Source organism: Pagrus pagrus (assembly GCF_965226575.1).
Source record: "Pagrus pagrus genome assembly, chromosome: 6".
Lineage (NCBI taxonomy): Eukaryota > Metazoa > Chordata > Actinopteri > Spariformes > Sparidae > Pagrus > Pagrus pagrus.
This window is the reverse complement of record NC_140190.1, coordinates 13,055,337-13,070,157: the sequence shown is the minus strand read 5'-3', so window position 1 is coordinate 13,070,157 and position 14,821 is coordinate 13,055,337. Positions and strand designations below refer to the sequence as shown.

Sequence of the window (14,821 nt, the reverse complement as noted above, 5' to 3'; positions counted from 1 at the left end):
AGCTCCTTTAACACTTTCGATTGTAGAATAGTGTTTTGTTTTCTTTGACAAAGTAAAGAATAAAAAATAAACAAGACAGTAAAAAATCCCAAGAGGCCTTTGAGCTGCCTAATATCCTGCAATAATCACCATTATAATGTAGAGATAACCACTTGTGCCTGCAGGGTCATTAATTAAGCTAATTAATGCACTGAATAGCAAATATTTCTAGGTCAGCACACTCGTCTTCACATGAGATCTTTGTGGTATAAATACAACTTCATGTCTTTAAGTATTAAGGAGTTAGAGTTTCCATTATGGAGCTTAAGGCACGGAGGCTCTTTAACAAATACATATCATAACATCACCAGATCAGCTTCATTATACCGACAAAAAAGTAATTTGTCAAGTAAACGTTGAACAAAACGTCAAACTTTACTCAAATTCTTCAACATATCTTATTTCTACCACTCTGTCCCTGCACTTTAAAACTCATTTCCCATTCAGGCGACAGGGGAGCACGGAAAACTCAAAGGACAATCACATATGATGAAGTGAGGAAACAGAGAGGAAATGAGAACAGCACACAGACCAGGTGCTCACAAAGACAAAACACAACTGCTCTTAATCATGGCTCATATCAAGGAAAACAGCACTGAGTTGGAAAAAGGACAGGCTGTGTGTGTGTGTGTGTGTGTGTGTGTGTGTGTGTGTGTGTGTGTGTGTGAATAAGCCTTTAGGTTTGCTTGAGCACATTTAAAATGAGGACATGTGATTGAAAATAACTGTGATTTAAGTTTAACATGCAGCAACTCAACTCTATGAAAGGAGAAATTACATAAGGACACATTAATATGTATTAATGTAGCACTTGATAATGTCAGTATTACAATCAGTATTACCAAATGCAATACATTACAAAAAAAAGGTATTCATGCTCTCAAGGTTACTTTAAGACCTAACATCTACATTCACACTAAAAAAGTGTTATGAAGGAAGATTTCAACATTACAATATCTTGTGTTTTTGCTGATAGTTAGATGAGAGGATCAACACCACTCTCGTCTCTGTATGGCAGACTAAATATTTAGCTACAGCCATATAGCTTAGCTTAGCATAAAGACCTTAAACAAATAGCCTGTCTCTGTCCTTAAAGACAAATCCAACTACCAGCTTCTAAAGTGTCACTAATTAACATGTTATTTCCAGTTTGCATCTAATTTTTAAGCTGAAATTGCGTCCTGGAACTTTTCTTTTCTTTTTAACTCTTTGCAAGAAAGCAAATAAGTGTGTTTTCTATAATTTTAACTATTCCTTCAATAAGATGACATATCTAGAATGAAATCCTTTGTCTTTAATGCATGATCTGTAAAGTTGATCTTAGAAGTTAGAACGGCATACATTTTTTTTTAGAAATAACTAGATTCAAACGGCCTAAAAGTTATCCTATACTTCAGTGAGCACTTTGCAGCAGAGGTGCTTAAAAGACATGATGCAAACCTGTGTAATATTTCGAGGGAAGATTTCAAGAAATGGGAGCTAATTTTCTGGTTGATATGGTCTTCATCACATCTTCTGTGCTAATGAGTCAGTCAAAACCACTGACGACACTTTTAAGTTAGGCATGGTTCCACGAATAGTGCTGTTATATTGGCCAACCTTTGAAGAACCAGAGCACAATCCACTAGAGGATGCCGAAAAAAGCTCATTGGGATAAGTGACTGAGGAGTCAGTGTTCTGCAATTTGCTAAAAACTCTGGCATCAGCGCAGCCAACATTTGTGCTTTTAAGCCTGGAAATCACGGTGACAAATGAGTCCATGTGCACTGTGAACCTACAGCAGTTGTCATCTTAATAAAGAATAATGGTTTTTGTTCAGTTGGCCGCCTCTCGTGGACTGTGGGTCGTTTACTTTGTATACATTAGCTTTTGCCTGTGGCTCTGTGTGTGCACGCATGATTTGTTGCTTCTTTTTACGGTGTTCAACACGTTCTCACAGGTACACTGGCTTTATATTTAAAGACTTCAAAGTAATGAGAAATGAGAAGAAATAGAGACCATATGTTTATTCATGTTGGGTGCCGTTGTAGACAGTGTTCAATTAATAAACTCCCAACCAGGGGTACTGATTGTGAATATTGTGCTTTTACTTTTGTGTTATCAAAAGAGTGTGAATATTAGAAAGCGGGCAGAGTGGTTGAAATAGTTAGCAACAAGATAGAGGGTTAAATTGTTTAAAACTATTGGATAAACCGTTAAAATTACTAACTAAAGGTAATGGACAAACAGCTGGAATATTGGATAAACGAATGGATAAAATCTCAATGATTAGCAGAAAGTCATGGATATATTGATAAAACAAATAGCTGTGAGTAATCGACAATAAACAGCAATGGACAAATGGTTGAAACGGTTTGCTAGGCCTACAAGATAGATGTTTGAATAGTTAGGTAAAAAATTATGGACGAAATGGTGAAATGGTTAGCAAAAAGTAATGCATAAAATGTGAAAACAGTTAGCTACAAGATAGATGGTTGAAATTATTTAGCTTATTGTTAAGTTATTGTAAATTGTGAGAACAATTAGCTAAAAATAATGGGCAAATGGTTGAATTGGTTATCTTAAACTAGGCTTAGTAATGGTGGTTGAAACAGTTAGCTAGGAGATAGGAGGCTAGGAGGCCTAGATGGTTGAAATTGTTAGATACGGGCAAATGGGCGAAGCAGTTAGCTTAAAGTAGACCCAGTGGGTAGGTGGTTGAAACATTTAACTAGCTGGTTGACACTGTTAGCGTAGAGTATTGGATAAACGGCTGAAACATTAGCTAAAAGTAATGCATAAACACTTGGTTTGTCTCTATATTCTCACTGGCAGAAGTTAAAGAAAGTGAAGATATTTTGGGATCCCTCTGTGTTGCAGCAGTCTACAATAACAGCAGTCAACAAGACAAACGTGGGACAATCAGAAACACTCATAAGCACAACAATAAAACCAAACATACCCCATTTTTCCTCTAAGGTAACAATCACAACGCCTGCTGTCATAAAATATATTTTTTCCTCAGAAACTGCCCAAATAACAATCTAATGTTATATAAAAGCTCTCCTCTGGCGTCAGTTTGCAAAGAAAGGTTGCATTAGTCTACAAAGAGGAAATCCGCAGTAACTCGATGCAAAATCGATTGTCAAGTTGACCGCCCTTGGTAAATCGAATCAGGACCAACACAGAGGCCTTTAATAGTATAAGCAGGCAGCCTGGGGTGGTATTTAAAGCCCATGTTGTCTGTTCTGCTGGCACTACACCTGTGTTTTGAAGCCCTAACTCAATAAGCAGCCTGACTAAAGAGAGATTTGATTTCACTGGAGGGAGGCAGCCAGGACTGGAGGTGAGCTGTCAAGACAGACTGCTGCGTTTCAGTCGCAGGAAGAGAGAGAGGTCACACAAACACACATACTTCTACATCCACGCACACACGAACATCCCCAACAGATCCAGACAAGGCACTGTCTGGGTGCATGATGCAGACAGGGTTACACAACGAGCACAAAACTTTGCACCTGCAGAGCGTTATACGGCCACCAATTGCTAACACACAAAGTGAAAGAACATTGTGTTGTTTAAAAGCAGCAGCAGACATCTTGAATCAATAAGTGTACACAGAGCAGACTGTGTGACAGGAACGGATGTTACTCAGAAGCTCAAATAGTCTCAGATCAGAACCAAGGACTTCCAGAGCAGATTAATAATACATGGAGCGACTCTATGGGTGCTCTGCTAGGTGTGCTGTCAGAAAAATAACCTTGACACGAATGATAAAAGTAGAAACAAATCAAATGAAAACAAAACAAGTAAAAAAAAACAAACAAACAAACAGTTGGATCGAAGAGAGAGAACCAAGAAAGGTGATAAAACTTGAGATGGACTTAAAGACAGAACCAGACAGACAGCAGGTACTATTGACTGTATGAAGTGATGTATATATGAATGGAAAGGTGTCATACCTGGTCCCAGGTCTGAGGAAAGAGCAGGTGCTTCCTCTGGTCCATCCACAGTAAGGGTCCCTGGAGGCGATACAGTTCCTGCAGAGATGCAGACATCCACTTAAACAGCCTGTTTCACTTCAGCTTCCCCTCATGAAGCTTAAAAGTCCAATACTGATTTGCTTGATCTTAACAAAAATTATTCTTACTCATTATTGAGTTATTGAGGCTGCTTAGTTGATAATAGGCTCATACTAGGGACTAAACATCTCATCATATCTAATACTCATGATTTCTGTACATCTGAGCCCATCAAATACAAATAATGTCGTTCATTTCCCCCAGTGTTACAAGAGTTTTTAGATTAATTCCCAGAGAGTTAGTCATCACCATGTATTTCCAACTTCTTAAAGCTTGAGACTCGTTTGATAACGCTCTTCATCAAAGTGAAGATCTTGTCTTCGACTTTTTTTTGTAAATTACAACAATCGTCAAGGTGAAAATGTATTTGAGAGCGGAGACAGACTTCTTTTTTCTTCGCGTCGGTGTATTAAATTGGTTCTTTTGTAGGAATTAAAGAAGTATTTCACAGTTGAAAAGATGAGCCTTGGATAAAACTGGACTGTCTATGCTAGAAATAAGTTGTGAACACTTTTAAAACTGGTGCTACACGACCAGAGAAAACAGAGAAAAAGGGGCTGTGGTGTTTTCATTTCGCTCAAAAAGGCAGAAAACCAGACCAATAAACACTCCCTCTGATGGGTGACGGCTGGGAACAAACAATATCATATCACAGCTAAACAGCATGCTGAAAATATTTCATTTTTGGTGAAAAATAGGCAGCACAGTAACAGAATCTTGGTTTTATAGTTTGTCAGCACTGCCTAGTTTAGACAGTTGGATCTGAGTTTGGTGAGATGCCCCTCTCTCAGTCCATACATATTGACTTTCATCCTTAGAGTCAATACAACAGCCCTGAAATATTCCAGATGAAGCATTCTGCATCATTTGTGGGAATATTTGCCAACAGAAGAGTGACTTTAGGTGCAGGCAAAATAGAGAAGAAGTCTACAATTGTTCATATATTACCAACCTAGTAGTGATACAAAGTTGGTTGCAAATCAGCAACGATCCCATTTAAGCGTGAAAGTCAACTAATGAGCGTTTTCCAGAATCTCCAACTGCATCTCGTGGTACTCACAGGATGTAGATGCAGTTAAAAGCTCTGTGAAAAGCTAATAAGTGGATTTCACTTTTATCTTTCATGAATCAGTTCGAGGTAATTGAGACATTGGCCTCTAAAAGACCTGGATTTGAGAACTATTTGTCCAGCAGCATCCTTTCATGTAGTTTTAGACAGCTTGAGAAAGGCCTGGCTTGTATTCCTATGGACCAATCACAATCGACTGGAGTGACGCAAAGCCGAGGATGCAGCGACACTGCCCCTGAAAGATACTGTAGCGTCTGGGGCACTTTTTAGCACGTGGGGAGGTAAAGGTAGCGCTCCATTTCCAGTGTGTAGGTTGCTATTTTGATAACACTAACATGCAGATAGCAGAAAAGAGGCGAATGCTTCAATTGTCAGCCAAAAGTCTACATCCGGTGAGTCACTGTGCTCATGTGCTGTCAGAATTATTGGAAAAACGTTTTTCTGACTGGGAAAATTAATGTGAATGCGTTCATGTTGCTCCCACATTCTGACGCACATGAACACACGCAAGCCAGAAGAATGACTTCCCAACTCGGGAAATAGGACCGCCCGAGGAGCGCATGAATGCAGCGTCAGACTACCTCGTATGCAAGAACTGACAAAATTACAGCTACAATTTCAGTGTTCATCTTGCATGGGGTTTGTCTCCGGGGTTTGATTTTCAGGCAACGAGGTTCATGAGTTAGAAACATTTCAATCCGTCTCCTCAATATTAGATTTCAGACTGCAGCATCGAGCAGTTTTTGAAATGAAATGCTCTCAACTACAGCTACACTCTTACACAACACAACTAAATGTCAATGAGCGTTCATTCTGAAGGATTACAGAGACAAATTCAAGTCTCTGTGAGTTTTTTACCACAGTGAGTGATGTAAAGAGACGACTGCACGTCTAAAATGTAGGGAATCAATCTGCAAATCTGTGGTATGTTTTGTAAAATGCTTGGCAGGGATGTCTAGTAGCCTGAAAGGGATTTGTTGTTGTTGAGCGATGATACATAAAACTCCAGATATGGTCCTTTAATGATGTGCTGTGGGCTCTCTCAGTGGTTAACTACACAACATGACTTTTTAATGACTGCTCTGTGCGTGGGGTTAAATGAGGTTAAAAGGTCAATCCACGACTGCATGCATCGGAAATCAGACCTCTTACTACGACATGTTGAATTATTAAAGATTTATTTGAAGAAGGAAAGCCGACCGTGTAGACTGACATTCTTCTGAGGTTAAGAATCAGACCTGAAGCTGCCGAAGCGTGACGACGAAAACCTTGAACATGCTCGCGCACAGAACATTTACTCTCTCGTCTAAACACATAAACGCACACACACTAAACACACCTCAGAAAAGCATGTGAGCGTTCCTTAATGTGCTCTGGATTACACGCTTGTATGACTCACCTGGTTCAGTGAGCAAACTGTACGCCTGATGTGCCGGTGTGTGTGCAGCGGCTTGTATTAGTGTGTCAATGGACTTTAACGGGCCACAGCCACAGGCATCAGGACCGTGTAAGTGTGCCAGCGAGGGGAAGCGAAGTTTGTGTTCTGGTGCTTGTGTGAGTGTATGCAGGTGAGATATCATTAGTTTGAATATATGCATTTTTATGTTTAATTATGTGGGATTAGTGGAGTCGGGGAACCGGCTGTTTTTCAGAAATGCCCTGCTGCACATTCAGATTACGTTCAACAAATTCATAGTGGTGAGCTGCAAGAATAACAAAATGAGGAAATCGTTGGAGCTTTTGATATTACAATAACTGCTTGATGAAGAAATGAATCAAAATATAATATATATTATATTATCGGATATGATAAGAAGTACAGATTCAACTTCTTTTCTCAAGGGTGTAAGCAAGTACAGGCTCTGACATGTACTCAAAGTCTAAAAGTAAAAACTATCCCTCTGAAGGGACTTATACCGGCCATTTCTGTGCAACTGAACCTCACGTCATATTTATATAATTCACTATTAAACTAACTTAAAGATAGTTGATCGTTGAGTTTCATTCCCAGGATACCACATGTCAAATACCCACATTTTGGGTTGTTAAAGAGGACTGCAGTAAAAAACTGAGAAAATAAGGAAATACAGGCAGAGGGCTGCAGGGTCGCTGCAGATAGGAGACGCTAACACGCCTTGTTTCCCCATTCGAGTCCCCCTCTCTGTCTGTTTCCGTCTTGTTAGGTCTTTTACGGTGTTTTGTCTTGTTACGTGTTGAAATCAGTCTTTTGATGTTGGCAACGCGGCGTGCAATGATGCAAAACAAAAACACTCCATAATCCTCAAATGTATTCAAACGAAAGTAACAAGTCTGTTTTGAAAATGTAAGGAGTTGAACGTTTAGATATTTGTGTAAAAATGTAGGGAGTAAAAGTAAATACTCAAGTAAAAGTACAATGTTGGGTCTCTGCAAATAAATGAATTAAAGAGTTTGGTCTAGTCTGTACCAATAAAGACTAATTGATTAAAAAAACGACTGAAGTACTACTTTGTTAATTCCCACCTGTACATATAATATAATACATTGTCAGTAAACATTACTATTTTTATTATCTGTTAAAATTATAGAGCAGAAATTGCAGGCTAAGGCAATAATACAGTCTTATTTTTAATGGCGATGTCCTACTATAGCAACTTTTATTATAATTTCTTCGCATTTACTGGCACATTTTATTGCATTTTGACTCATTTCAGTAGTATACAGCAGTTACCAGATTATCACTTTGCTCAAGGACACAGTGACAGTCGTTATTAAGATGTACTAGAGTTATTATCGGAGTAAAATTCAGGTCAGCTACAGTGCAGCAACTCGGGAGCTGGCAGGGCTTCACAGTGTCTTGCTCAAGGACACTTGTGAGGGCCAGATGGTTCTTGAATGGTCACCTAGCTTCTTGTTATGCTGCCCCGCTGGCCTTTTATGTTCCTGTATGCACCGTATTTGCTGGGGACTTACTTCATGCACCGGGAGTAGAGCTGGCAGCGTGCCACTGGCACTCTGACCACACAGGAGGGGAAGGCGAGGAGGAGAGTGTGGCTCGCCCGATCCAGAGTGAGAGACAACAGCTGCCTGGCTTGCGGAGAGTCTTCAGCACACCTGCACCACACATAACACAGACAGGCAGGCACACACACACACACACACACACACACACACACACACACACACACACACACATAAAAACGCATTAGGCAATTTCAATTACAAGACAGAGACAACACATTAAACCTCTGACCTCACTCCACGCATTACAGCAGGAAACAAGCATACCCCACGAGTCAGCGTGAAACACAACTAAACATAAACAGTTCTATAAATAAAAGCCATAGCAAAAAAGAGAAAGCGAAGAGAAGCCGATCCGTGTAACCAGATGTTAGCGTGTCAATCCAAATATGCACCGTGCTGATTGTAGAGGTTCGAGAGGTCGGCCGACCATCAAAAATCAGCAGCCGGCAGCTGAATCGCTTCTAATTGGCACTTAGAGCTATGATAGCCGGCACCAACCTGCCTCTGTGCCGTGGCTTTATACCTTTTTATGCACATGTGCGCTCATGCATCAGTTGTATCTGGATGGTTTATGGTAATAACATTGCGGCGAGCCCACAGTCATTAAGAAGAATCTATCATTCTGCTAAGGCCAAGCTGTGAGCCATTCCTCACAGCCAATATCATGGAAGGCAGGGAAAAGGAGGAGGGGGTACATTAAAAAATAACAAACGCAGGAGAAAAATCATGAAAAGAAAATGAGAACCAGGATCAGACAGGGGGGGACAACAGGAGAAGATATAGGCTCTGTAAGAGCTGCATCTCTTACAGGTCATTTCCTAGTTCTTTATGTTAACCAGCCAATCACAAACCAGTGATTTCTATCTGTGCTAACCTCTTAAAAGCTCACTGTGCTTCTGCTCACCCTGGAGTTTATTACAGGGCACAAAGCATCACTTTGTGTGTGTATGTAAGGTGAGTTTGCGGTGGCCTAGCCTGGAGCATTAATGGAGAAAAAAGAGAAGAAAAGGCCCTGATGTGGCTGTGCTCTGTCTCCTGATTAGCTAGGCGCCTGCTAAGATAGCCCGACTGTCACTGACCTCCTGGTGGGCTCACCATGCACACCAAATTATCCCTCACACACTGGGCTCCAGTCCACGCCGGCTCATTCATCGCACAGTCTCCCTCATTTCGCTTGCCATCAGTATCCTTCATTTTGTCAGAACAAATAAGCTGAAACATGAATCGATGTGCATATTTTAAAGGTTCAGAAAGGGAGGAAGCTTATGACTAAATAAGAAGCAAAACAAGTAGATTTGAAAGCTCGTTTCCAGCCGGTTGGTTCAAGAAATGATCCAACATTTGCTCTTATTGCAGAAAAAATGGGATATGTATCAGGAAGCGCAATTACCACGTCAGAAAGCTTGTGTTTAGAAACGTGTACTTTCCTCTTAAAATGCCTCTAATTAGCCTTGGTGAAAGATAATCACCAGCCAAATCTGCCTGCATCTGTGTGACAATTGTCTCCTCCTCCCCGCCCTGAAGCCATCCACCATGTGCAACGCTGCATCTCAACAAAGAACAAAAGCAGAAATGAAGATTGAAAACGCATTGTACCCAGTGTTCATTACGTAGTGATGGGTATCCAGTGAAACCTCGGAGCCGCCTGCCTCATGCAAAATGCTAATTAGAAAGGGAACAAGAAGCTCGATCCACTTCAATCTTTTGTCAAGATCCACATATAAATTTAATTTAGCCTCAGACTGAAGATAAGGGGTCATTTTTTCCTGACTGTATGTCATTTTTGTCAAGATTAAGCACAACGCGATTGTATCGTCATTTCATTATTTTCGGATGTTTTGCACTAATGCCGCTCTGCCGTATGTCTCAACCCCATTATTAAAAGATGTTCAGATTTCCTGATAATGACTATTAGCCTCTAATCCTATTCTTTTTCTGTTTGCCCGATTTGTATTCTCTGCATGGGGTTGCACCGTCTCAGCAGCGCCGGCACAATTATGTGTTCCTCTTGCAGAATAGGTGAGGTTTTCTGCATAATTCAGGACACGCCATGTTTCGAGGACATGTCATGCTCTCTCTTTTTTCTTCTTCTTTGCAATTCTTTCTCTCTGCATTTCTCACCGCCAGCTCCCCTCGCTGTGTATACATCAGCCGCAGATGTCATTTAACCACTTCCTTACCTCTCTTGCCGTATGTAGCGAAGTCTTTCCCATTTGACTTTGACCTGTGGACACTGTGGACATCTTTTAAAAGCTGCTCAGGACCCATTTGTTTAGACTTGCCTTTGTGTAATTGTTTTTGGTATGTTATGTTTGTTTTACTGCTTCTGTGATGCAGTAAATTTGCCGAGATGAAGTCACTTACTCATTCAACCAGTCTCTCTAACTATACAGGTGTGCCATGAAGGAATAGCTTTGATATTTTTGGAAAGATGCATTTCTTTTCTTACCTTCACTTCTTAGGAGAGTTAGCTAGGTGATTGAGACTGCTCTCATGTTTGTGTAGTAAAGCAAATAAAAATCAGCACTTAATATGCCAAAACAACCTCACAGTGATGATAAGACTCCAGGTAGCTCCTGAAAAAAATCATCTGGCACAGAACAACCGTACGAAAACTACAATGCAACACTTTCACACTTTTAGTTTTCATACAGATTAAGAAAAGCTAGATAGATATAATGTTTTGAGCTTTCAGATGGATTAAGTAACCTTTAGAGAGAGCCAGGCGAGCGGTTTCACCCTGTTGAAAGTGCAAAGTCAAGGCTGTACCTTCACATTCAACCAACAGACGTGAGTGGTGTCACTCTTATCCTCTAACTCTCAGCAATCATTTCCAAAGATGTGAAACTATCCCTTCAACCGTTCACATTATACGTCCGTTTCCTCTCTTTTAGCTTTTCTTACTTGTCGGGGTTGAATCCCTCCAGTTCCTCCAGGAAGATGTTGCTGTTGGTGACGGTGTTGTCCTGGTTGGGCATGATGAGGAACTTGAGGATGGTCCCTCTGCTCGACCCGAGGAACAGGACGGTCCGGTTTCTGTGAGGCCCGGCTTCTGTGTCCACCACGATCTTATTCAGCTGGTACCTGAGCGGCAGGACAGATCAGAGCACTGCGTTAAGGCTCATTCGGGACTTTTCTCGTCTATGAAAGCTAAAAGCATTGCGAAGTAGCGCCGGGAGGAAGGTTTATGATTTAAGTGCACTACATCTGATTGGTTTAGGTGTAAAATACAGACTCCTGTGAATTTAAATCATAATGTGCCATTCTCTCTTGAGCCAATTCCAAACGAAATGAATCCCACAGAGTACAAACCGCTCATCAAATTTGCATAATAAACTAATTACGCCAGACGTTGAGTCATTAATAATATCAGTCAAGTAAATGGGCTCGTCTTGGAACAATAGCAAAGTGCTGCTGAACTACACACAGTCCTGTGTGTCTGAGTAAATAGACGAGAATAGGAGCCATGTTGTGCCAGGTGGTTAATATTCAGCATACATCCAGTCCCCATAATCCCCTGGTGGCTAGTTGGCAGTGGGACTCCTTATGGAAGATAGTGGGGAGAGAGAGGCATGCGTGCATTAATGTGAGACTTGACTGCGATGTGCTACAGCTGCTCGCCTGCTACCGCGACACATAGCGAGGATAACGTCCACAGAAGGAGTCGACGGCGCAAACAGACAGACAGACTGTGTGTGTGTGTGTGTGTGTGTTTGCATACAAAGATCTGTGTATGTTCAGCACCTCGTCTCCTACACCAGGGGTTCACAAACCTTTTCATGTGGAGGAATATATGTATAATAAACCACGGACTCTCGCTGTGAAAGAATCCCGTCTAAAAGGAAACTTTTCTCTCGTTGTTATTTATTTTAGGTTTGAAGATTTAAAAGTATTGATAGTTAATCAATGATCAAACTAGGATCACTATAATCCTAGTTCACAATTAAATATTTCCTTGTTGTTCCAACTTCCCAAAAATGTGATGAAAGTTTAAATATTCGACCCCTTCAACCCAGTTGGTCCACGGATCCCAGTTTGAAAACCGCTGTCTCGCACTGTGTAATGAAAACTTTTCATTTTCAGACTCTTTCAAAACTGATCAAGTGAGTGAGTTCTTCTGTCTTGTGACTTAAAATGATGAGTTCAGTGAATGTTCAGTAAACTCATCTAATTAAGTTTCTAAAAAACCCTCCACAATTAGCATATTAGAAGGCTTAAGACTCTACAGAGACCCTTCTTCTTTGAAATAGAAATTATGTTTTATGCTAATAATTTGTTTTAGGACCAAACAGCAGTCATTTGGAGGTGGTCAGGGTAGATGGTTGACATACAAATCACCAAAGTCTGACACTGGAGACCAACGTTTGCATCCTGAATCCCAGGTGAGGCAAAAAAGTTAGGTCAAAGTTGGTCAACGTGAAACAGAAAACAGGGAGAAGCATTGTTTTCCCGGCCGCCGTCCTCAGGTAACGGTGCAACAACTGTTGAAATTCTACACTGAGAAAGAAAAACAACCAGGCTGATGGAGGAGGTGAAGAGGAAGAGTGATAAAAACGGAGGTAAAACAAGATGGAGAGTTCTCTGGTGTTGTGCCGAAGTCTGTTCCCTGGTTAATATGTGTTAACCTGCCCGCTTATTAACACAACCAGGTGTTTTACTCGAGGTCATATTGGGATTATAAGTGTTGTTGTTTTTTAATTAAGACTGCAGTCTTTCTCTCACATTAGGGAAGTGATTTGAGCACCTGAACATAACCATTAAAAACCTTTATTATGATGTAGTTGCTATTGTTTAGCAAAAAACATTCTTCATGAACATTTTGGAAACATAATTACCAGGAGACAGGGACTAGTCTTACCTGACCATGGTCCTGACTATCCAGGGCCTTTGTCCGAGTGACGGGACGGCTTCATCCATCAGAGGATGGGTCTTGACGAAGTTGAGCATCTCATCAGGGAACGAGTTTGACGAATTAAACTTGGAGCCCTGAACAGCACAGCCGCCGGGTCTGGAGAGAGCGAGTGTGAGCACATGTTTAGCAGATGGTACAGAGACAAAGTGGCATCCTCTTTTCCGACTACTTCAAGCCTCGGCAAAAATATAGTTATACAATTAAGCCGTCTAGACTGTCTGAGTGTTTCGCATTCAGACACTAACCCCTTTTATCAACAAGAGATTGATTTGATTCAGTCAAAAGAAGCTCATGGTTGAAGCGTTTGGCAAGTGATGGATAGCTGGATGAGGTCAAGACACGTTGTTAGATTTTCAGAGAACACGTTGCATCCTTGTTAAAAAAATTAATGTCCCTGATATGCATGATATTACACTTTCAGAGAGCAGTTTCATGGCTGAACTGAATACAGGTTTGTCCTAATTCTGTTTTCTTCGTACAGTTCTCTGATAGCAACCTGAGCACAGGTGCACAAACTGATTACAACCATCTGCACCTTGGCTTCGGGATGACTTCATCCGGAACAGGCGTCCAAATAGACTCCGGTGACTTCTGCTCCTTGAACCTCCCATCGAACACCCCGGCCAGCTGCTCCATGTCGAAGGCGCACACCGCCGAACCCGGGATACTGTAGAGACAGAGACGGAGACAGAGAGGTGAGCCAGAGGTTGATTGAGACAAGAAAAGACTGTCAATCCCCGCGTCAAGTACTTTGGCGCGGCGAGAATAAGTGACTGGAAAAAAGAAAAGATAAGGTGGATAATGCCAAAGACTGAAAAATCGACTGTGAAACGTGAAAAAGGAAAAGAAGTTAAAATTCAATTGAGAGCATGAGAAAAAAGGGACAGGCACCCAGCGAAGACGTCAAATTGGATTTTTGGCTGTTCATATTTTGACATTCAACGCCGGAACACAAAGGAAATTGTTACGGAGACGGAAAAGAAAAGACGGGATAAGATAGATGCTGTCAACTCCCCGGGCGAAGAATAGATACGCGGCGGATGCAATATCTAGATTAGACCCATGAAAAGAAACTTGGCTGGAATTCCTGGAATATAAAACAGGGAATGAGTCACTGAATATTCAGCCTTTTAGAAAAGAGGGTGGAAGACGATTCTCATGAACCCGACAACACATTCCAGTAAAAGATCCCGCTGCGCCGCGGAGGCTGTTTAACTACTCGTGAACCCTGCAACAGGGATCAGAACATCTGCTCCGTCAAGTGTCCACAGCCCACACACACACACGCGCAAACAAAATACACACAGGCAAAACCAAACAAATAGAGACGTACTGTATTCACACAAATCCTTTCACTGAGCCTGATTCTGTGCTCTGCTGCTTTGGCTGAAGAAAGCACTACAGAGAAATAAAGAGAGCGGTGTCAAGATGAGGTAAGGGATGAGTTTTATAAAGACGTCCCATTCTTCCTGCTCCGAGACTCGACTTTCTGCTCTGAATGTGTCCTCGTCAGTGACTAATGGTGTGCGTGGTGTGAGAGCTGGTGACTAAGTGCTAATACCTAAGTGATACACGCACATTGGAAAAACCTGAGAGACTGAGTCACCTGCAACCTGCTGCTACATAAAGCCCACACACACCCCATCTGTTTCCTGCTTTCTTTCTGTCATAAAGAAAAGAGCGTCCAGCTGCTGATGTGAGGATATGCCTCATCCACACACCCCCCTGGTTCTGTGT

At 41.4% G+C, this 14,821-nt stretch overlaps 1 protein-coding gene across 1 annotated transcript in view; it reads right to left on the bottom strand.

Annotated features, from left to right (window-relative positions):
- Positions 1-14,821, bottom strand: part of sema6bb (sema domain, transmembrane domain (TM), and cytoplasmic domain, (semaphorin) 6Bb) — a 132,413-nt gene that overhangs the window by 27,451 nt on the left and 90,141 nt on the right. Inside the window, exons 11-15 of the mRNA XM_084355712.1 lie at positions 13,620-13,751; positions 13,031-13,180; positions 11,077-11,256; positions 8,122-8,262; positions 3,981-4,058 (exon numbers count right to left, since the gene is read on the bottom strand). Coding sequence (XP_084211838.1) covers positions 3,981-4,058; positions 8,122-8,262; positions 11,077-11,256; positions 13,031-13,180; positions 13,620-13,751 — 681 coding nt within the window. The remainder of the gene's footprint in view (positions 1-3,980; positions 4,059-8,121; positions 8,263-11,076; positions 11,257-13,030; positions 13,181-13,619; positions 13,752-14,821) is intronic.